The sequence below is a fragment of the Amia ocellicauda genome, chromosome 16 (assembly GCF_036373705.1).
Source record: "Amia ocellicauda isolate fAmiCal2 chromosome 16, fAmiCal2.hap1, whole genome shotgun sequence".
In the NCBI taxonomy this organism is placed as follows: domain Eukaryota; kingdom Metazoa; phylum Chordata; class Actinopteri; order Amiiformes; family Amiidae; genus Amia; species Amia ocellicauda.
The window spans coordinates 14119778-14144999 of record NC_089865.1 but is presented as its reverse complement, the minus strand read 5'-3'; the positions used below and the strand labels follow the sequence as shown (position 1 = coordinate 14144999).

General features: G+C 36.6%; 2 protein-coding genes across 3 annotated transcripts in view; one reads left to right on the top strand and one right to left on the bottom strand.

Annotated features, from left to right (window-relative positions):
• Positions 1-2464: 2464 nt before the first annotated feature.
• On the bottom strand, positions 2465-5849 carry neurod1 (neuronal differentiation 1). Of its 2 annotated transcripts, none has more exons than XM_066688135.1 (2): positions 5734-5849; positions 2465-4864 (listed from the first exon to the last, which is right to left on the bottom strand). In XM_066688135.1, the coding sequence occupies exon 2, from the start codon at positions 4854-4856 to the stop codon at positions 3831-3833; it is 1026 nt and encodes a 341-aa protein (XP_066544232.1). In that variant the 5' UTR covers positions 4857-4864; positions 5734-5849; the 3' UTR covers positions 2465-3830. The 2 variants fall into 2 exon arrangements, with proteins under 2 accessions (XP_066544232.1, XP_066544231.1); XM_066688134.1 differs by having other exon boundaries at positions 2465-4892; positions 5734-5848.
• Positions 5850-14872: 9023 nt separating this feature from the next.
• The window catches only part of itprid2 (ITPR interacting domain containing 2), a 31358-nt gene continuing 21008 nt past the window's right edge, over positions 14873-25222 (top strand). The window contains exon 1 of the mRNA XM_066687298.1: positions 14873-14980. The gene's annotated coding sequence lies outside the window, so the exon portion shown is untranslated. The remainder of the gene's footprint in view (positions 14981-25222) is intronic.

The window sequence follows — 25222 nt, the reverse complement described above, 5'->3', positions numbered from 1 at the left end:
CAGTAATGGCTGTCTTTCTTTTTCAGGGAACTGGGGTTATGTTAATAACCTATCATTACAGTCTGTTTTGATACAACCCAGGATGCCCTTACAATAAATCAACATTAGATGCTACAGGATCCAGAGTTAACCAACCCTAATGATGGTTGAACACAAAAGTGTCTAGAAAGGCATAGAAAACACCTTTAAACATATTTAAGTTGTTGGCAGATTAGTAGCCCACTTATCCCCTGCATTTCCCAGTTTCTTATTTAATGTATTGGTGCATTGTCATCCATTCTTGAATGATTACTGTATTCACTTAATAGACCATTCTAAATATTCAAATCCACAATGTCTTGAAAACAAATATTCAAATATATTCAGATATATACATCATCCCTCTAGATAGATATGTAGATAGAGAGATATAACTTTATTAATCCCCACAGGGAAATTAATTTGTGCAGCAACACACCAAGTAAATAAATACACCATTAATAACTTAATTTCTTAAATTATCGTCCTGACAAGATTTAAACAGTCATCTATCCATAAATAATAAATAATAGGATGATGTGCTCCTTGCATTTTTATATTTTTAGTGAATGATGAATAAAGGAAATTATATGGCAGCCTGCCAGTGTTGCATGGCGTAGTTGTTTGAAAATAATTCCCTACGTTATTGCTGAGCAGTTTGGAGGAGCGACAAAAAAATGGAATTAATTATTTTCGGGTTGTGGACCCTTTATTTAAATCGGACTTGAATATGATATATCTCGCACGATTATTTAATCTTCACAGATATAGTTTGACATTGCAATGTACTGCCAGGTGGCAATGTGTATGGCTGTCCAAGTATAAAGAAGTCAGGTAATTGAAAAGGTTTTTTGTAATATGAAAAAGCTTTCCAGATAGTCATTAAACTTTAAGGGGGATAAATCTGTAGAATATGTTCCTGACATTGGCACTGGTTCTGTGGTATTTTTTCCCATCAGATGAAAGTACTGTGTTATGCAGTGTGCATTCATGCATAAACAATATAATTTTCATAAATTAAAACCTCCCCTGCAGAAGGAACATCTGTGCCTGCCTTGGTTTGAATAAAAGATGGTGAGTTGCCCCTTGACTGACTAAGAAATCCGAGTGTTATTGCTGTGGCATAAAGCCGTTCAATTTGTCCTTGAGCTATTATAAACATAAACTTTGATTTTAAGAAAGTATTTTATGTTGCACTTTGATTGGTGTAATATTACTTAACTGTACGTTTTGAATATAAATACAAAAGTGTTGTCGTTATTACTATTATCTTAATTTATTTTGGCTAAACTATAATTATGTATGTGTTTATTAGCTTTCATTAAATAAATCGATGATGCTATAGCTTACTAAGCATACTTCTGAGGTAATCTGACAGTGTAGATTCATCCCCTCATTGCTTAGCGTACGATGCCAAGACAAAACCGTCCAAGCTACAAAGACACCAAAACCACGAGCTAAACAATATGTTCTTTTTGGAAAAGGGGAGAATTATTAATGTGAAATATAGCCTGTTATTTTGGCTGCAAGACTATGGCCCATGGTGGGGGGAATAAAGCAGAATATGCTAATATGATTTAAACTACTGCCGAGGGGGAAACAAATGTTGCCAAGTATATATTCTCAGGGTACCCAATTCACAGCCACCGTGTATTTGGTGAAAGCAATCACCGCAGTGTTTTAGAGTGAGCTGGACTGAAAGTGTCTCAGTGGGTTTTGCCTCAGGGGCGAATCGGCTGGAGACAAGTGAAGGGTCTAGTTCTCACCGAGGACAAGGTGAGGCAATGCCATGCAGAAAACACGCGCAATTGTGTAATTCCACTATTAATAAACACATGTTATTATTATTATTATTATTATTATTATTATTATTATTATTATTATTATTATTATTATTACTTCTATCCTTATTATTATTGTTGTTGTTATGATGATGATGATGATGATGATGATGATGATGATGATGATGATAAGGATAAGTAAATGTCCCGGAATTGATTCACTCTTTCCATATTAAATAGCACCATTTTGATTGTAATTATATATGTAAAGTATATAGGCTATAAGTATGTGTTTATGTATTTATTTGTTTATGAATGTATGCACTCTTTGATTTAATATTTGATTTGGTTTTGTTTAAATATGGTCTGATCAGATTTCCTTTCAACTTTTCAATTAACCAACTAATAAAACTTCAAAGAACTGAAAGCTGGCCCTTCCATTTGTCTGCTTGAGATATAGTAACAATTTGCAAATAATTCCTCATATATACCTTTTCTCGGTCCATTAAAATGTTCAGAATGTGCACATTCTTGTATTTGTTTATATATTCGTTTATATGTATGATAATCAACCTGTTACACCAAAGGAGAATTCACTTAAAAAGTTCAATACTAAATACACTCCGAAATGTTTCCTTGAAAGATACACACATTAACAGCAAAACTGTAATAATTAACTTTATTCTACAAATAATAATTTGCACTTTTTATGAGCTATCAAAATAAAACAATAATCCCATAGGAATTACATACACTAAGAAATCACATTGAAGGAGAAATGCAACTTTTTTTTTTTACCAAATGTTCAATACTATTCTCATATATAAATGGTTCAGAGATGTTTAATATAAATCCCCAATGCGTTGTGGCAATACATCATAATATACAGGTTTACAAACAAAAGTACAGTACAAATTGATTCAAATTGAACCGGCATTACACGTCAAACAGCACTTAATCTGGACTGCATTGTACATGCAATATCTATTGATCTATTTTATGGAGTACTTGGTGTGAAAATTGTATCTATTGTTCTAATTAACAACTACAGGAATGGATTTGAACATCCTCATCAACTGCAGGCTCCACGATTTTCTTTAATTATTTTGATATGAAAAGCCATCGATTCTTCTTGGGTCAAATCGTGCAGTTTAGTACACGGGGAAAGCTGTCTTTTGACTTTTCGTAAAATAATGAAGAGTATCATGACTTGTGAGTAAAGAAACGAAGACAGTGCAAATTTAAGATGATAGTCAAGCAGCTTTTATGTGGGGATTGGGTCAAAAATATGCAGTATAACACGCTCTCCTGCAAAATAGCCATGTTTTCTTGTGCCCCTACTCAGGTGTCGTGAGTCTGGATTCGTAAGGAAAACAGATATTTCAGGTGGGATAAAATTGTCAGGATTGTGCAACCTTGCATGATTTCTTACAAGTAAAGAGGAAACAGAATACATTTCTAAGCACTTGACTGCTGGTTAAATCTTTAAAATCATTATTATTATTATTTCTTATAAATAAGAGATAATTCTACTTTTCTTTTATAAAATATCAATGGAGCTGCGTGGGTTAAAATAGGAAATCGACCTTATAAAAGTTCATTAAAAATTCTGTACAAAATCACAACAAAATAATTCAGCATGGGATAGATAAGTAGTAAAATGCTGGTTGAAAAATATATATATTTATTTTATTTTTTTTAATTGGCCCATTATTAGTTCAAAAATTGCATAGTTTCCTAATTATTGCTTGTGGTTTTTGTTATATGGATCATATAATTAACACAATCTGAATATGGCCACCATCAACTTTCCAGAGTGACCTTAATATAGAAGCGCTATAGTGTATAATACATAAGGTGAATGGGAATTTGCACTCCCGCTTCTCCTAAAGGCAGTAACGACAATAAATACATACATCAGTTTAAGCGTGTGATATTTGCACTTTGCATCAGTGGTACCCGAATGCGTTGACGCTTATAAAACCAAAGAGTCATTGATTAGTTTCTGCAAAGCATAGGACTTAGATCTCGTTAATCGTGAAATATAGCATTGAGCTGGGCGCTCATGACTCGTTCATGGTGGGAATGTCCATCATATGACATAATGTTCTCAATGGGGATTTCGCAACGCGGTATTGAGCTGGAGTAAAGGGAAGCATGACCTTGTGGGCCCGCCAGGCTTGCAGCCGGATAGTGCATGGTGAAGGCATAATTCTTCTCAAACTCTGCTGAAGGCTCATGCTTGAAGGAGAAGTTCCCATTAACACTTAAAGGTGGGCTCAGGGGTCCATCAAACGAAGGGCTAGTGCATTCTGTAAGGGCGCTTTCGAAGAACGGCTCCAAAGCGCTTCCGTAGGAGTGTGGTTTGACGTGAAATATGTGGGAGCTGTCCATGGTACCATAGGGAGGACTGGGAAGACCTGGTGACTGATAAGAGTATGGATGGACTGGGAAAGAAGCACTTGCTGGTTGCATATGTGAGGGTATTTCCTGGCTCTGCTCTGGAAGGAAAGTTCTGGGGTTCAGCTGAAGGCAGCCTGCTACCAAATTAGTGGTGGGCTGAGATAATCCTTTGCAGAGGGCTTGGACAAAGGACATCAAGTCCGGACTTTTACCCGACCTAAGGATTTCGGAAAGAGCCCAAATGTAATTCTTAGCCAGCCTCAAGGTTTCTATTTTGGATAGCTTTTGCGTTTTCGAGTAACATGGCACAACTTTGCGCAGACTGTCAAGAGCTTCGTTGAGCCCATGCATGCGGTTTCTCTCCCTGGCGTTGGCCTTCATGCGTCTCATCTTAAACCTCTGCATCCGAGCTTTGGTCATTTTCTTCTTCTTGGGTCCGCGTCTCTTGGGCTTCTGGTCGTCGCCTTCCTCTTCCTCCTCGTCTTCGTCGTCCTCGTCATCTTCAAGTCTACTAAATTCGTCGTCGTCGTCATCATCGCCGTCCTTGCTCATGGTTTCATCGTGCTCCCCGTTTTTCTTTTCCATGTCGTTTTCGTCCTGGGAACTTAAGCATTCATCAGTCCAGTTCGAGGTGCTCTGGGACTCTGGCATCATGCTGTGTTCTGTGAATGATTTTGTCATTATCCAACCCTGCGTTACATCAAAATAAAAAAATGCATCATTAATAACGCTAAGATTAGACGAATAATGTCAATAAAACAAAGGAAATATATATATATATATTTAAAACGATAGGATTTTGTTCAGGAGACACTGAAATGATTACAATCTAATTACAAATGATCGAACAAACTATTATCTATATGACATCCTATCTGCTTATCTCAATACCGTTATATAACTCGGTGGTTAGACCCTAAGTAGATTATATCGTACAATAAACAATGATTTCAATGCATCTATATGCAAGAAGTATATTCAACATAATTTACAGGAATTATACTGAAAAATCATACAGATAATCATGCAATTACGCATCAGTTTCTTGAGTTAATTTCAATTTAGAATCTAATTCGTTTGACTAGTCTATGTAATAACCTACTAATAGTACTATAACTATTGTTAACAATGTTGACGCTACTGCAACATAAAATAAGAATCATCATTATTGTTATTAGTACTGATAATAATAATAATAATAATAATAATAATAATAATAATAATAATAATAATAATAATAATAATAATATAATTGGTTAAAAATGTACTAAATTCCTTTGGGGTTGAGTCAATTTGATGCAACAATTTAATTAATTACTAAATGCTCGCCTGATGCTGTAACAGGTAGCATATGTTCCTGTCTTCCACACCGCTCATCTCTGCTTTACACGCAAATTCATAATTTATAGTACAGCATAGTAATGGCACATTGTTACACATCTTCGGGAAAAAAAAAAGAATATACTTTTTTGGCATTATGCATTATATATAACTGAAGCACATGAATGAAAAGATGACTATTGATAATTACCTTTGAAGAATGTCCCGTTATAAGAGTCTCATACCCTTGTAGCTGTGACAGTGCGCCTCGATAAGGTATATTGTGCCCGGCTGCACGGTGGATGCTCAGGTTATATAGCAGTGCTGCTGATGCTGAGCGTGTGTATCTATTGCTGCTGTTCATACCCCCCGCATCGGCGTCTGGCGGCAGGCCCCGCCCCTTTCCCCGGCACGCGCCATATGGCCAGCTACGTCACGCAAACGGCCCCGAGCAGCACGTGACAGCACCCATTTGTATGCAACAGAGCTCTCTATTGCATCCCTTTGTGGCCCAAAGAAAGTGGCCATCTGTCGCCAGTTAGAGACTCCGCGGACCTGTTTGTACCCGCAGGAAGAATTAACCCTTTCAAGCATAGGACATATTTTCTTAACTAATAAATCCATGCAACTCAACGCGTGTGTGTAATTATATATAAATATACATGTGAGTGTGTGTGTGTGTGAGAGAGAGAGAGAGAGAGTATAGGTGTACACAAAATGTGATATTTTCTTTTCATGTGTATGTATATATATATATATATATATATATATATATATATATATGGAATAAAATATATGATGCATGTAAATGTATATGTGTAAAACGTATATAACAAATTACATGACATGCATATTATATTTTATTCAATTTTACAGTGCAAATACAGTGATGGAAGAGAGGTTTACGGCTTAAATATGACGTGCTTCAGTGTTTTCCCTATAATAATCATCTTCATCATCATCTCCACCATCATTATCATACTAATAAATTAGTACTAGTGGGGAAATCATAAGCCTACTAATAATAGCCTATAACTCGGGGCTGGAATAGCATTTTGGGTTGCAGTGATTAAGAGAGCCAAGATGTTTAGGTAGGCTAGTGGGTCATCTTGCACTAAGCGTTAGTAAAGCGTGTTTAAAGACGGCCCATCCTCCATTGTGCATGCTGCGGACTGGGGGCACTGGTGTGCTGGGGTCTGGTGTGCTGGGGTCTGGTGTGCTGGGGTCTGGTGTGGTGGGGGTCTGGTGTGCTGGGGTCTGGTGTGATGGGGTCTGGTGTGCTGGGGGTCTGGTGTGCTGGGGTCTGGTGTGCTGGGGTCTGGTGTGCTGGGGGCACTGGTGTGGTGGGGGTCTGGTGTGCTGGGGTCTGGTGTGATGGGGTCTGGTGTGCTGGGGGTCTGGTGTGCTGGGGTCTGGTGTGCTGGGGTCTGGTGTGCTGGGGGCACTGGTGTGGTGGGGGTCTGGTGTGCTGGGGTCTGGTGTGCTGGGGTCTGGTGTGCTGGGGGTCTGGTGTGCTGGGGTCTGGTGTGCTGGGGTCTGGTGTGCTGGGGGCACTGGTGTGGTGGGGGTCTGGCCTGCTGGGGGTCTGGTGTGCTGGGGGTCTGGCCTGCGCCGCGATAACGAGGCTCTCGCGCTCACACTGGAGGTCGGCACGCGGGCCGCACGCGCGCGGACAAAAGCCGGTTTCACGGCTGGATGAGCGGCCGCGCGTGCAGTCTGCTGCCCCTGCAACTGGGAATAATCCCCCCGAAACATGGCCACATGGTGACCGTGGGTCGGCCAGTGAAACAAGTGGGAAAAGACTAGACAATATGCATAACATATACATATATAGTTTAATCCATTGATTTCAGCTTATTTGGAAGGGAACAGTTGTGTTAGCGGGGGTTTAATTGCTCAAAGTTTCTTAATTGATGTTGCTGCACCCAATGAAATGACAACCTGAGCATGATTTTAATATGATGCTATTTATTGAAAGGAATATATCGCTGCAGCCATCTGCTGTCAACAAAGCAAAGCCACGAAGTAAGACTGGTCACTGGGGGAATATATATATATATATATATATATATATATATATATATATATATATAAAGTTAAATAAACTAACCACAAACTACTATGCCTAGAAGGGATGAAATTAATAAATGCAGTTTGGCTGTCCACAACACAAAATCCGTCCGATTTAGAGCTCACGGGAGTTCAGTATTATCTTAATTAAGATAATTGATTCATATTGCACCTGCGGGGGGGACCGGCAATGAAAGACTTTACTCTGGTACTTTAAACTGGTTTTCCTTTTAAGGCGATAGAACAAGTATGTCTTTAATTAAAACCAGGCCATTTGTGATCTGTTAACTGCATTTAACTTACAATGTCATACTTTTTTTTTTTTGCCTTTTCGTATGTTGGAACCTTAATTAAGTCGCCACTGCTTTTATATTTAGATACGTGTGCATATATTGTTTCGGCTTAATTTAGCAGAGACTTAATTCATGTGTAGGCAGGCTTGTCAAATTCTTCACATTTCCAGTGTTTGCTTAGCTCTGATTCATCTATATTTAACATCTGTTTATGACCCGGCTCCGAGCAGAGAGCGGGTCCGGAGCTTCAATAACCAGGTAACCGTGAAGTGCCCACAGAAACGCGGCGCCTGATATTGGTGCTGGAGAACGGCTAATCTTTGTCATGAAAAATTGGAAAGTTTTGTTAGTTCATCTCACAGGCCCCTGTAATTTATCTCTTTAGTCTGTTTGTCTCCGTTTATCTTAGTGTTGCCATGCGATTTGTTTAAGTAGCAGACATGCTATGTAGTTAGCCCAAGGTAATTCAGCACCACTGACAGCTCACTGACATTTCCAGTGCATTCTGGGTCTGGAAATATGTGTTTAACTCAATGTATTATTATTATTATTATTATTATTATTATTATTATTATTATTATTATTATTATTAAGTTAATTTATATAATAATGGGATAACGAAAAAAAAACAAAGAACAAACACTTGTGGGGAAAATAGTTTTTTGTTGTTTTGGTTCGTGTTGCCTTTTCACTTATCGTATATTTAAAAAATATGTGTATTACAATATTATTAACGACACTGTATTGATCAGAACAAGAAAGAAATAAAGTCCTGAGGATTTCATCACAAAAAGGAAACTATCAAGAAACTAACAAAACCAGTTTAATCATATAATTGTCATTTTAACTTACTATAGCTACTCCTACTCCTACAATTATTACAAACCTACTACTACTACTACTACTACTACTAATAATAATAATAATAATAATAATAATAATAATAATAATAATAATAATAATAATAATAATAATAATAGTAATGAAGAAGAAGAAGAAGAAGAAGAAGAAGAAGAAGAAGAAGAAGAATCCCCATGCTGTAAGAAATTATAAAGTCGACTTAAATCCGTCCATCCTGTTAATTTAAATATTTTGATTTGTTCTTTTTGAAATACTAATCAAAATGTCATGGTTTTGGCGGCATGGTTCTTATTCATTTAACAGACATCAAACATTGATATTAAATTGTAATGGTTAAATAGCATTAGCGAAAAGTGTTTTTCTAAACAGACCAACCGGACAGTGGCGTTTAAAATATTTTGGATTGCATATTTAACTACACAGCAGCCACTACGCACTAGTCAACAAATGTGTTAAAACAACTCATACAACTCTCACGTTACTGGGTGAAATGAAGTACAACACATTATTACCGGGATAAGACCTAAAAAGGGTTGGAGGCTCAATCATTTCTAAAGCCTCACTCGGGTTGCCTAATCTCCAATCACGGGGGTTATATAAAATGTATAATTTATCCAGTTATCAATGAAAGGATTCGCTTAAACCATTTCCTTTTGTGACCAGTTTCTTATCTTGCCCCCTTTCAAAATCCTGCTGTTTGTGTTCATTTCAACACATCCACAAGAGACACTGTGCAAAACAATAGGCTACACAAAATGCCACTATTGTTTGGTAGAATATCAACCAGAGTGTAAGTGAAATACACTTTTTGTAATAAGGAAGCTTGAGGTCGTTTTTCAGGGTTGTTGTTATTGATTGCTTGTTTTTGTGCGCTTTTTATAAAGCAACGAACCATGTAAACCCATGTTCATGTAAATACGCACATAGGTGTTTACAATTGATTACATTTACTGGGGTAGACCATTCAGCTCCCCGTGATATCATTGGGTGTCATGCAATAGATACTGGGCACCAAGGCAAACTACATATATTGAATGAACACAGGCCCACTATGAGCACTATGTCGATGTCTATATAAACGGAACAGTGATGTGCAACTGATTTGCACGCAGGAGGAATAGACGGTGTGAAGAGCACCAGTCTGTTGTTTGGGTAAATCTGCATGAGGGATTAACTTCATATGATTTTTCCCAATTCTGTTATCCACCAATGGCACATAAAGTGTTCTGTATTTTGCTGAGCACATATGCATTTAGATGCGATTTAAATATTGATGATCTGACCTTTTATTTGCACCACCTAATCAAAAGGCATTTTCCCCAAACGGAGATCCAGTGCCTCGCCCCAGTGCCTTTCCGCTTGGATGGGCATTTAGATTAAACGAATCCAGCTTCCCATTTCATTGCGCTCTCCTCGCACTAATTGCTTATGCAAAAATGCAGATTTGTATTAATTAGTTACTCTGCTGATTAGTTCTTTGGTATTTTCGCGCAATAAATCATGCTGGAAGAGAGGCGCAGACATGCATTTTTGGCTCATCACCGAACTGCGGCTCAGGAAGTAATACGGTTTCCATATTAAAGGAAATCGCAGGCGAGGGCTGCTTTGCATTGCAGGTAAAGCCACCTGCTGCACACACCTGCCTCCAGGCCTGCGTGTTCATTGGGACGCGTTTTAGAGATACTCTTCCCGACTCCAAACTAAATCAACGAGTTTGTTTTATGTTTGTTGATTATGGCTCTTTTTTCCTTTTCGTTCTTTCTTTTGTGTGTGTGTGTGGATTATTATTATTATTATTATTATTATTTACATTATTATTATTATTTATATTATATTATCTTTGTTGAAAATACTTTATTAATAGCTTATTGGTTATTTAAATATTATTAATAATTCATATGTGAAGAACAAGAACCCAGTATTGGCAACTGTCTGTTTTCACTGAATAATAATAATAATAATAATAATAATAATAATAATAATAATAATGAAAAAATTTGACACGTTAAGAGACGAACGTTTATATATATAAATCTTAATATGTGTTTATTTATTGATTGATTATTTAAAGATTGACAATCATATACCTCCTTGTATTTTAATTGAATACTACTACTACTACTACTACTACTACTACTACTAATAATAATAATAATAATAATACCATTTTAAAAACATTTTATTTTATTGGACAGCCAATCGAGACGTTTTTGTTGTTTTTAACGTTGTGTTTTGCACCCAATAAACATGTAGACAATAGACAAAACATAGTTTATTGTTAGGTGACTTTTTTATTTCGCAGGATCCTCTATAAATATGGCATGCATCCATATATCTTAAAATTAAACTTCCTGGGGGAAAATAACAAAATAAATGTTATGTCCCATGTAAAATAATATACTACTCCATCTGTTTTCAGTGCGAACTATGAATTTTAATTAAACTCCACAGAGACCCGGAGGAAAACAATAACAGTGGCCATAACTTAAAAAAAAACAAAAAAAAAACATATTCTACACATGTTAATTGCACGGCAGGAAATGGGTACAGTCTGCTAAAGACAGTCTGCTAAATGTAGTTATTTGCCAATGAAGGCAATATCCACTCGGAGGAGAGGTGTTTATGTCACTGGACTTTAGCATACAGAGCTTCAAATCAATAATCATATTTTCCCTAAATTCTTCCTCTTAAGAAGAGTTTATAACCTATGTAACGGAAGTTGCTGATAAATAACGATGTGTTGGTGTTGTTACTCATTAGCAATAATTCGCACATATAGCCTTTTCCGATATTGTATTATTTAAAAGTGATTAGCATAAAACTAGCCTATATGAATTAAAATATTTCAATGTAATAACTGACTTTTAGAGTTACTTTCAACTAGCTTCACAATAATGCATGACGTGTTGTTTTAAAGAGTCTTTTGAGAAGAAGCAGTAGCCATATCATGAACTTTCACACTTAAACTTGCTCATCCTTGGCAGAGACCACCTTTGCCATGAAAGTGAGCAGAAGTTAATGCTCTGAACCCCCCATTTGTGGCTCGTTGTCGAGGTCTCCTCCAGAGATGATCTAAATTAGGTCCAGTTCTCGGGTGGCTTGTGTTGATTAATGTCCACAATGCCTATGCTTATATCCCCAAAGTAGGCTATCTGAACAACAACACAAACGTTTTAGACTTTAAAGAGGTCAACCTTTTCCATCTACCTAGATGCCCTTGCAAGGCATTGATTTATTGAGTTATACACTATAAAGACAGGAATTGAACGAGTATTCACAAACCATCTTGGGTATCAAACCCAACATGGGTATTGCCTTTTTCATGTCACTTGGAGAAATAAAAATGAAAGAAATACAATGGTGCCTCCTCGTGGACAGGTTATATAAACAGAGAGATAGATAAATGCAAAAACGTTTAAGTCGAATAACAGCTAATAATGTCAAGAGTTAATGCAGATAAAGACGACCATGTTTGTTATTTTCAAATATTTATGTACTTATTCAGTAGTTGGTTATTCATTCTTAAAGGGTATTGTTTATCAGAATGTTTGAACATTAATTTGACAATTGAAGCATTGAAGTATATTTGTCTTTCAAATCAAAAATCTCTATTTCAAATATTGCTAATCCGTCTTATGCTTTTGTTCTAACAAGATCAAGGTAATATTGTAATAATTGACTTTACTCCTTTCAGCTTGGACACGTAGTTCATCTTACATAACTGGTTACTTAGCTTCAGCAGGTGGTGCTGTTTTCCATGTCTGTTTTGTATTTCTCCACATTCCTTACAATATGGTCTTTCAATGACAGAGGCACTGTAGACTATAGACATGCATATATTATTTAAGCCAATGTAATGTTGTCAGCAGACGTGAATCAGTCTGACAGCTGCGCAAATAGGAAACGAAAAGGATTTGTTTCAACATGTTTTTAAGTTACCAAAGCACTCACTGCTAGCTGGGATCGGGTGAAGTGTGTGCCACTGACATAATTACAAAACGAGTAAATTATGTATGTATGCTATATTGTGAGACCAATTTAACACATTCCTTTAGTTTCCTCTGTGACAACTGCTTCAACTTTTGTCACTGGTACAATAATTCAGTATTAGAGCTAACTATAAACTATTTATCAAATAATAGACCTACTCTGTTGTAGGTATAATCATCATCATCATCCTCAATCTTGAATTATTATTGTTTTGTGTTGAACTAAAATAAAAGAAGAGCACAATTTGTTAAAAAAAGTGTATTTTCCAGGGTGATGTAAATAAATTGATGAATCTTGCCAAGGCAGCTCTCTTCACAATTGCTCAGGGCCAGATAAGCAATGGCAGGTATCCATCGAGGTTATCAAGCAGGACAAGGTGCTCTGAAACCTAAACTACAATTCTTAAATGCCAGCAAGTGTATAAAGTAACTTGATTTTCTTAAGGCTCAATTATAACGCCTTTATTGCATGACAATATTACCACATTATATGCCGTCCTTGACTCATATTACTGCCAGTGCCTTTTTTTTGTTTTCAAATGAATTGAAATCAATATGTGCTAATTTGTTTATTGCTGTATTAACTTGCTTCCCTAATTTAATGAGTGCTGCTTATTATGTTTATGTAATATAGTAAAACCCTGTGGTGGTGGGCTTTGTTTTTTAATAGGTGTTTAACATGACAAAGTGTCAAACTGAAACTCATTTTGCCAGGCAAATTATTGATGCTCTTATAATGTAGTGGCAGAGCACAGATTTGAAAGTGTGTGTGTGTGTGTGTGTGTAGATAGAAAACGTTTACAATAATTCTCTAGTGGAGGACTAAGTCCACTTTGCAGGAAATATTCACACCCTCATCTCACATACCATTCTCTGAAAAAGATGATAACTAAAGCTACTAGCTATGCCTCAGAAAATGCTGGTTTACTTCTACACTAACTTGCTATATACTTAAATTATTTCAATTTTGTTGACATGGGAAAATAAAAGTAAATAACATAAATAAGATGTACACGTTTAGAGTGCCCCATTCCTTTTTATGGAGGGAGATTCAGATCTTGTCAGGTACTTTTTGCAGATAATCTTTCATTGGTTATGTCTCCATACCGTGTTCTGACACAAAAAGAAAGTGTGGTCAGTTACATTTTAAGTATATTTTTCTTACATATTCATATTAAATATACATTCATAGTGTAGTGAAGTTTCATCTATTAGAATTAGAATGGTTTTGTGAAATATTTAACTTATTTTATATCCTCTTCAAACTATTTCCATGTGAACTAATATATAACGACAAGGTCTTGCAATTCAACAGTTACAGTTTTTGTTACTCTGGTTTAGCTGACCATAACTAGAGCAAATGAGGAAATTGGTTGCTACACTTAAAACCTCAGAGAAAACATTTAGGTATTGTAAAACAGCTAATGCACAAGTTTCTCTTTACATACCAGTGCAGCAACAACTAACTACTTAGTATACATTATAACCATGCTTTTGTATTTGTAATTGTGAAGGAATATTAGTTCTCTCTGTTTCCAGATGTATGGAGCTGTGAGCTCTTTCTGGCCCCATTGTGACAGTTCCCATATTTGCTAGTGACTAACAGGTGCTACGTATATGATACATTTTAGCATTTTTCATCATTGAATGCTTATCTTTTTCAAATCCATGTGAAGTTTTGTTCCACCCTCTCAGTGGCAACTGTCCATGGGTATTTGGACACATTCATGCATGTATTATTGAAACCCTTACCTGGTACCACAATAATAATCATCAGAGTAACAGTAATTTATAAATTCTAGCATCATAGGACTCAAGCAGTCTTTTCTGCCGCAAAGACGGGGTTCTAGAGACTTCATTTATCTCGTTTTTCTGAAGCGACAAGATATTGTTGTCTCAGTCCAGCAAAACACTCATTTAATGTCACTTTATCTGTTGAGTAATACCCTTCTTCTGATGTGAAGTGACACGATCAATAAAGTATGTATGTATGTATGTATGCATGCATGCGTGTGTGTGTGTGTGTGTGTGTGTGTGTGTGTGTGCAGTGGTTTGTTCATTCTAGGATGCAGATCCAGCTGCACATGGACTGGGGAACAGCTCGGCTCGCCCTTGTTATGCTCCTCTGCATCCCAGGCGGAAGCGGAAGCGCAGTTGCTTTATAAAGTTTGGTGAAGTTGGGCAAATCCCGCGGAGTGGCCGCTGCATGGCTGCTAAAAACCCGGAAAAACACCGAATTAGTATGGTAAGACATGTCGCATTTACTAGAAATCTTGGCTGTGGTTAAATAGGACTGTAAAGTAAAGCGGGGGCGCATTCGCGTGTGTAGCGCTAGCAGTGAGCTGCCACTGCCTGCCAATCCTCAGCCGCCTCAGAAACTTTGTCGCACATTTCTTCTGGATCCGACGGGTCTCTGTTGCGACAGTTACAGGGGTCGTGTGTCGTTATTATAGTGTAGCTTGCTGCTGCGAAAGCAGTCCGACGATGGTTTAAAGACTTTGAGACTTTCAGAGTGGGTTCATCTTCGTTTCATAAGCGCGGTGTTGCGGTGGCTCCTGCTCCCCGATCCGGCTCTACGTCATGGAGTTGAATATGCCGTGTCACCGTGGGCAATATGCGGTCAGACGGGGGCATTGCCAGGGCCAGGGCCGATGAGGGCCACTTCTCTACACTGGCCTGTGGAGCAGATCACTCTTCAATCGCAGATCGGTCAAGTCCCCATTTTCTAGATGTCCCTGGGTGGGGGACGTGGGGCGCATGTCTGAGACTGGACTGGGGTTCACCTGTGTACAGCTGCATTGGGAGTTTTTTTTTTTTTCGTATTTGACTCATGATGGTTGATCGAGGCTTATTTGCCTGTTTGCAAGTCGTTTTCATGTTTTATTTTGAAGTGGTTTTTATTGAGTGTCTGTTTTTTCACATGCCTTTTCAAAAGGGAGGCTGTTGGGGCTGGATAGAAACAAGTCGACAAGAAATGTTGGTCTGTGGTGTGTCAGGTAACAGCCCAAGTTATTGATTAACCATTAGCTCACCCTTGCAGAGAACCGTCATTGTTGTTTTACACCTGGCCTATTGTATAAAACCATCACACAAAATCCCCAGACTGCTCTAAAAGTAGTTCTGCATAACCTAATGAAAATAAAAGCAATACTTCCTTTTTTTTTTAAGTGTCAGTCTGTTATTTTAATAGGGTATGGCTGTAAAATTAAACAGCCTAGTTGTCACGTCAGCAACCTATTAATATGTTAGTAATGTTTATAATGATGTATAAATCACTTAGGGAAACAGGTAATATTCTGTCACTTTCTTTGCATCTGGAAGTGTTAACCCTCCTCTCCCCCAACATTTAAGTATCTCAGAACATAATCCCATATTTGCTATAGAAATATCAATGCAGCACTGTATACAAATGATGTATAACCGTGCAATACTTAAGCAAACTTGTTTTTCATATTGAATACCTTTTTAACCTTTATACATGCCGTGCACCTGGCCTTGTAAATGCAGAAACTGTGTGTAAATGCCGTACACAACACAGGAGGCACTGTAAGTACCTGTCCTCTTTAACAGGGCCACTGTTGTTCTTCATATTAAGTAAACAGTGCTGTTTCCTAATTTGTTTCATAACAGGATGATTTATTGCAGCAACCCCTGAAGTGAAAGCACACCTTGCTCCTTTCACTCAGGCTGCACCGGTTTGAGGACAGGTGTCAAAAAGACAATAAAGGCGTGCATATCTTACTGAAGGGAGGGGGATTTTGGACAGGGGTGGCTTAATTTAAGTATCTATGAATGCTTGTGCTTCTATTCAGAATGTGTTTTGTAAATTACAAGCTTGTTAATCGTTGGTGTGTTGGCATTTTATCCTCTTCTTAATAGTGTGAGTGTTGCATTTAGCATTTATTATGGTTCGTTTGTTTTTATGACCTGACCTGACGTGGAATAAAATGATAAGCAAGTAGCTAGTGTGGAGGAGGAGGCGGTACCAAATTGTATCGCATTACCCGGGGAGTTAATGTGCTTGCTGTTTTGATATTTAAATAATATGCAGCCTTTCTATGTAACTAGCAGATGGCTTTTTTGTGAAGGAGAAAGGTTGTATCAAAATGTTTCCTGGATCAAGCCCTTGCCTCAGTGCAGCTTCCCTTACCTCCCTTTAGTTTTGGATGAGACATAAGGACCAATTGTAAGTAAAAGTCACAGACTTATGCTGCATCTCATAGTCTCTGTAATTGGCTTTCTATAAAAGCATCCTGAATGATGGATTATAGCGGGTCCTATTTATTGGGAAGGATGCTTAATACGTGAAATAATTTGCATAAATAGGATCAAGGAAATAGTGATGGGGTAATTGTTGCATGCATACTTTCTACACACTCTGTGCTACGGCATCAAGTTTTGTTTGCTTCGGTGAGGAAATGACGGTTGTGATTTGGATGTTTGCTTAACCTTTCCAGTCGGATTCAATGTTAAATGTGTATACCCTCCTCCAAGTATCCTGTGGTCCAAATAGTGTTGTATCTCTATGTTCTTCCTGTAAAATGCCTTCAGTTTGGGAATGATCTGAAAAGTTTAAATTGGCATTGTGAGATGATTACTCTTAAGCGGTTCCCTCCGTTAAACTTGGCAGCTTGAAACCATAGTTGCCTTTCACCCTTTTAACTTAATTACATTTGACTGGCCTTTTTAAAGCTGTTAATCCATAAACTCTCTTCATGCTGCATCCAGTAATTTAGATACAGTATGCTTTTATAACTAGACCCTTTCTCTAAAGTAGCTTCCGTTCAGCTATACTGTAATATTCAGGAGATGTATGATAGATGGGTTACAGCCCATGTGTTTAGCAAAGTGACAACTTGTAGGTGTAAGCACTGAGCCCTTAATGAGTTATTGCTACATGTAATTGTGCATTCCTTTAAAGGCACAAGGGTGCTGCCAAATCCCACAGTACATGTTGAGGGACGTTGAAGAGAATATTATCCAGTGAAAATCTCAAGATGTGCCATGTGTTATTATCATAGAAAAGATTAAACTGTAATCTAGACCAATCAATACTTGTTTGACTCACCCATGTAATGGAATTTCAAAACTCGTATTCAAATGTTTTTCTTGACGGAGGCCACTTTACTTTTAAATTAAAACGTATTTGGCTTAAAGGTTGTAATTTGTAGTTTGCGTGTTGTTTAATGTTATGATTTGGTCTAGGACTTGAGGCCGATTAGCCCAATCAATCAATTGTGTGAAAACCCTCCTAATTTTCCTTTGTATGGAAGAATTGTTTAGACAAATATATAAGGAATACATTTCTCATGGAGCCCACTTTGTGCTTGCACAGACTTGCATAATTGCAGTAATGATTAATCTTTACAGTGAAATTCCTACAGCACACCATTTCTAGATCTTGTAATGATAGAAGTATATAACTACCTTCATAGTTTTTAATAAAAATGTAATGAAACATTTTAATTTTAAACCCACAAAAGGGTTCCCAAGGGTTTAATTGCCTTACAGTTTGGTAAAATTTCATTGAGGTCAGGATTGTTCTATAGTATTAATAACTGATACTGAAATTGTCAGAGAGAACTGGGTCATTGACAAAATTTCAAACATATCAGAGATCATTGTCATAAGACGAGCTATGGTCCCTCAGGCCACCCCACCCAACCCAATGTCAGAGAAACACTAACGCTGGGGTCTCTCGGTCTGAACTGGTGAATAGAAGAGTCTGAATATATTACTTTCATGCTAAAGGACATGCCTTGAGCAGAGGGGGCGATAAGAGGATAAACTAAAGTGGAGACCTTTAATCACAGTGCTTTGTGTTTAGGCATTGTGTGTATGTGGTGTGTCCCTTCTTTTCACTGTGTGTACATACAAAATGCTGAGAAAAATAATGTAGAATTGACCTTGGGCCCTGGCCACAGGAAATTAACTTGGCTTGTTTTTTTTTGTGTGCGTGTTTTTTCTATTTGTTGTTTCCTCCCTGTCACATCATAGTTCTGCAGACTATTCTTACTTACACAAAAGACATCTGAACTATTTTATTTAGGGGGCATAGTTCTAAAATTCAGCATAATGAACTCTACAGAAACCTTCTGTAGTATAATTACATTTGGTTTACCGAATTCTGAAGAGAGGATTTATATTTAAAGTGTTATAAAGTGTACTGTGCTTTGTTAGCTACCAGTTGCCTGAGGTTCTCGTGCTTTTGTACGAAATTAAAATATTATCATTTCTTGCAAGCTTTTATTCTGCCTGTTCTGCTATCAAAGTTGGAACCAATACAAATATACGTCATATTACCTTTAGGATAAGGTGCATGTTGAAAACCTAGAATATAGGTTACGTGTTACGTGCAGCTCCTGTGCATAGACGTTACACTATATTCCTACAATGTGCACATCGTTTGAAAGCTTATTCTCTTGGTTACCAGTGCATTTCATTCTCGGGGCATAAATGCCGAGGGTTATAAAAACAAATTAATCACATCAGAGAATGCTTCACATCATTAGAGAGTCTCGGCTTTCATGGAATACCAAAAACTTGGCAAACAACACAACAGTGAAGAGTACACATGGGATTAAATAGAAGCACACGGATTTGGTGCCCTTTTAAGGGTACCAGAGGGTTTTGTCAGCTTAAACAAAATGATTCAATGATTTCTTTATCTCCACTTATTTATTTGTTCTATGCTTAAATTTCAGAATACATTGAGACATTAAACTGCATACATTTTAATAAAAACTGGAAAAAGTGAGGTGTTCTAAAACCTTAGACCGGTAGTGTAGTATATGATGTTATTTTCTATTTCATTTGCCCCCATCTTGTGGGAAAATTGAAATGGCATGACTTTTATAAATATATATAAATGTTTTACAAACTGTTCGGATGCAATTTCTCCATCTCATCTCTCCGTTTAATTTGTAAGGAGAAACATATTTATCTGAAGATTCGCCACCCTGGGATTATTCTTTTATCTCCAAATTCCTGGTCTGTGAGAGCAAATTCGCGTGCACAGTCTTTACTTGTGTATGTTTGCTTTGCTCGGTTAGTTCACTCTAGATAAAGGTGCATCCGAGAAGTTCAGTTCCTCCTCTCAACCCCACCTGCTTATTTGTTATGTATTTTGTTGCAGATTCCAAGGTTCATTCCTGATAAGAACTTCTTTGTATGCAAATTTTAGTTAAACTGCATAAACAAAAGTTTGAAATGAATTTATTTGAACTATTTTGTTTAGTTAAGATGTGTATGTATTAAATTTACATATACATACCACATACCTGGAAGAACTACTATTGTGTTTAAAAATCACATCATATCACCTGGTTGCAGAGTCTAATTCAGTTCAATTATCGATCAATAAAATCAATAAAAAATCTATAAATAACATTCAATGTAGTGTATCATTAGACACCAAAGTTAATTTTAGTTAGATTGTATATTTGTGATGTTCATATCTTTAAAATAATGGTTTTTCGTCATTATTATTATTATTAGACCAAAGTGAACCAAAATCCCCTGTGTTAAGAATGTAGAATCTGCACTCTGTCGTCTCATCCTGTTCTTCTGGAATGGTAACAGAAGACAAGGACATTGAGAGTTCAAAAGTAAGCTGCTCAGAAAAAGTAGATAACATAGTATAATGTGAATTATGGTACTTTTCTGGACTGACTCAAGAAATTCATAAACACGACCCCTTTAAAACTGTGGAAACCATAAGACATGTCTTGAAACAGAGAGGAAGTTGTTAAATACTTGCTGATTTCAACAGCAGCTTCTCTTTCTTTATGTTCACTTTCAGCTAATATGTTGTTTTCTTGTGCTGGTGACCAAAAGCACCTTCTAAAGACCTGAAGAAATATAACTGATGTGCATTTGAAGAAAGCACATTCCTGATCAGGGCTGTTGTCTAATATCTCTCTTTAGGCTGATCTGAATCAAGGTTTGTACTCCTATGATTTTGAAATTAAATGATTTTATTTTTGGAAACCATGATCAGAAACTGTTCACATGATTATGAATCTAAACTCGCTATGAAATGTAGATCACGCCATGTTAGTTTAAGCTCCTGGAAAAATGGCTTCTCACAAACCATTGCATAAAATGTGGTTAAAAGTTTAGAATCTGATTGTTAGAAGACACTTCTCTTTTTCACTACCACAAAGCATACATTGAAAATAAAACCATAGGTTGGTCATCTCTTTTGTGCATTTAGAAAGTAAGTGAAAGGTTTGAGACTTTTTATGTCTTACTACTGTTTGAAATGATTTCAATGTGATATTATTTGTAAGTCCCTAAACTTCTCTGTCAAAGAGTTAATAGCCACTTCAGTACACCACAAACTAGCTAAAATGTGCATTCTTGTTCAGTACTATGCATCTATGACTTATTTCCTGATACTCCAAATAAGCAAGGGTACTAAGTTTTAAATATAGCGAGTTGAACTTAAAATAATTTGCACTCTTTATCTAAGAGCTGGTGAACCTTCATTTAATTGGTCTTCAGGCTTTCCATATGGTTGCTTCTCAACATTTCAGAACAAGCCTAGGTTAACCTGGCCTCTGTTAAGTTAATGATTATAATAAGTTATGATAATGTTTCTTAAGACAGGCACACTGTGTAAGGTGTGCCTGAACTTGCTGCTGTGGCAGGAACTGACTGTTGTGGAAAGGATTATTGATTGATTTTAATAAAACTTTAAAAACACACAGTAGTGGAGCCTTGGATTTAGAATTCGGAAAAAAGAAAACTGCAGTTATCATGGTTAGTATATTATTTCAAAGTTCATCATTATAGGTTTGTTGTGTAATTTTTACATCTGTCTAACACTGACTTTTTTAGTTTTTGGCAAAAATAAAGCTGAATAACATTTTAACCATATGTAAAGCAGCTGCAATTTAACATTGCAAGGGCAGTTTAAAATCTTATCTTGCTTAATATTTTGAATAGTACGTTTTGTGCTGTTCTATATCAATTCTTAATTATGAGTAACAACTGTAGTCTGTTTTACCCATGCTTTGTGAATGACAATGGTTTAATTGATTTAATTCTACATTTTCTGTGACAATTTGCCTTTTTCCTGGCATTCCCTTTGTAAAGAAATTAATGGAAATGTGTTTTGCGGGAGTCTGGCAGCTACTCGTTTTACAGTGAACACATTCCAACTGGAGGAAAATCATTCTAATTACACTGATCCTTTTTAGCAGAGATATTTGCACTGCAATTAGTTCGCCAAATACAAGGTGTTGACGCGATAACTGGATTCATTTCATATATGAAAGGCCGTCAATATTGGTTTGGATTTACATGCTGAAGCTTGAACGTAAGAACCATAAAAATGGAACATATGATGAGTCATAAAGTTCTCAGTTAACCTAAAATTTGAACTGTCAGGTAAAAGTAACTTAAATACAGTGCCTACTCATTCTTCATAAATGGGAGTATACATTTTCATACATATACATAAGACCAGAAAATAGTATTGTGCCTCCCGTATATGTTCCCAGATACTTTGTCCTTCAGCTTCTTGGTCTTAATTGACTACACTTTGCTATTAATATTACACAATTTCATAAAACAAAATTACTCTACACTGAAATTTAAACCCTTCATGTGCCTCCATTGGGCATTATTTTGGAGCCACCAGAAATACAAAATGTGTGCCAGAAAACTTTCATACAAAAGGGAAAGGTCATCAACAGGAAAGGAGCCTAGAGCAAAAGAACTTTAATACATTTTTTTTTTTAATCTGAGTTCTGTTTGTTCTTTTGGCTACCCACCCTGAGAGGGCAAGGAGGCATACAGTGGTACAACATCCTTATCTGTATCCTTGTGATTCAGCAGTCTAGGATGTTGGACTTGGGTAGCTCTTACAGAGCTTGCAGAAGACTCCAGTGCTGACCGTAGTGGTCTTTTTTCTCTTTCTATAATTAAATGTTCAAGGGATTGCATCAGTGCAATGAGTTGGGTTAGTGTTCTTCAGAGCATTATCTTTGGATAAGGTCTAACTGAATTCCTGGTACAGATTTTCTGCTGAGTTCCTCCAGAGGGTTTGTCTGTACTCAATTAGGTTGTCGGTCTTATTTCACATTATTTTGATGTTTGCATTGGCATCCCCTGCCATCCCATATTTGATGGTGTCCTTGTGGGAAGTGATCGGTGCAGAGAAGGTTGCTTTGTAAGGTTCGAAATCTATGAAACCACACACGTGTCATTCACTGATTTATTCTTTCTGGCACACGTTGTTTCACCTTGCAGATTATTTGTATGTGTACTAAGACACTTGTATTATTATCACTAGTTAGAACTCTGCTCATATCTATTAACGTCTATCTTGTGTCATGAATGGCCTTGACAAGGTCTGAACTGTTAGTATGACACAAGTCTTGGTTGTGGGATGCCAGCTCAAACTTGCATGTAAGTTGTAATGTTAGCTTACAACTTTAGCTTTAGCTTACACAATGTTAGCTGGCATCCAGATTTGTTTTAATAAATTAAATTGAAATAATATAAACACAAAGTCTGTAGGTTGCACCAAACCTCAGTAAATAATTTATCTGATTTAGGCAGCATTTGCAGTTTGGTGTTGGATTTTTATTGCTGTAATATCCATGCTTGGTTTTGTTTAAATAGTAGCATACATGTCCCCTAATCCTTTTAGAATAGGACCACTACTGTAAGTGCAGATATTATAAACAATGCCATTTTTAAATTAAACTCGGTCTCGGGTAGGTTATTCTGGATAAACTATAAATTCAGGATTAGGTAAAAGCATCTGTGGCGTTAATTGACTCATGAATGTCTTAAGTGTCAGTTTCAAGCAACTAGAATAACAAAACTAAAATTGCATTATAATTCTGTCACAATAATTAAGTGTTTTAATATAAAGTTCAAATTTGAAATGTAGTATGTGATATAACTAAGTCTTTTTAGTAAACATAGGTATCACCTAATAATTATGAAAGCTAACTATAATTAAAGCTGGACATAATAAGTCAAGCATTTCTATACTTAGTTGTAATAACCTAATGATTAATCTGTTTGTAAATTATAATAGTAATTTGTTTCTAGCTTCCTTATGATTTAAATAAGTTGTGTAACTCAATCGGGAAATCTTTTCTAGAAATGAAATGTTATTTTGCCAACTCTTAAACCTACTACAAATATACTTTGATTATTTGCTTTCCTTTATTTATGTCTAATCCTTTAATAGTTACATTTTGGGAGCTTTATGCAATTTAAAATGTAATGTGTACTAAATAAATAATATTGATTAATGTAGCCTAAACCTCTTTATTCTGAGTGCCTGAAGGGAAACATTATACAGTTGAATGTCAAGTAAAGCATGCAAATTTGCAATGCTCATTGCTAATGCTTTACATCCTGCACCTGATATTATATTATTTTGGCTATTTACCCCTTTCAATCTAAAGGAACCCAGTTGACGCCCCTTACTAGTTAATCACTTGGGTTTAAATGAATGCCAATGGTAGGTGTTCCCACTTTATCCAGATATAGTTTCAGCAAACAATGTTACAATGGAAGCTGTGCGTCACCCATTCGTTTTCACAGTGTACCCAAGTCTGCATAGGATTCTAACGTAATAAAATATTACAAAGGTCAATGGTAGATGAAATAAAGCAAACTACTGCTAATGCATTGTGTGCAATAACACTTAATATTGAGTTACTGAGCCTAGTGTAACTGCACAGGTGTGGTGTGGTGTAGTATCGATAGAACATTTCAGTGGGTAACTTTGGTTTGGTGTTCATTAGAACTCTCTTGTTACTAACTGTTGTGTTACTTTTGTTGAGTTGCTTTAAAGAATTTTCTACCAGTACCGTATTTTAAAAAATCCAGTAAACTCTGGAGTGTGTGTATGGTTGTGTATAGGTGGGTAGATGCATACATTTTGAACAAGATGGAAGATCACACATTTACTTCCTTCTCTACTGTGAATAGGAAGAGAGTCTACATCTCCCTGAGTGTAACCTAACATGAGGAGAGTTCAGGGCCACAGAATGTATTTTGTATTTATTAGTCATTAAAAGTACAGCTCCAGGATGTAAGGCATTCAATAAAAAATATTTTAAACTATTCAGATAACCTTTAAGGTTAAATATGAAAGAGAGAGGGTCCTGGACAGAGGAAGAGATCAGGGTTCGAGGAAAGGTCTTAATGTATTGTGTTGTGTTCTAACAATATAATGGGTCCGTTGCATGTATTCCCAAGGTCACCATGTTTAAAAATAGCTTGTTCATTCTTAACTGACCTTGCTTAAAGTGATGATAACACACAATGAAAAATGATTACAACTAATGGAAAAATAAATACAAAAACATTATGTACAATGAGTTTGAGGGCACAGACCATCATGTAATTACAGTGTGCTATACTCAAGAAATTAATTTGCTGGTATGTGATTATAAACTGTTTTCGGTAGCCTTGACATCAAGGTGTGTTTCCCTTGGTCACTGTTGCTAATGCG

What these genes read in the sequence shown, in the direction of transcription:
- neurod1 (XM_066688134.1), bottom strand. Translation starts at nt 4,883, where the DNA reads ATGACAAAATCATTCACAGAACACAGCATGATGCCAGAGTCCCAGAGC.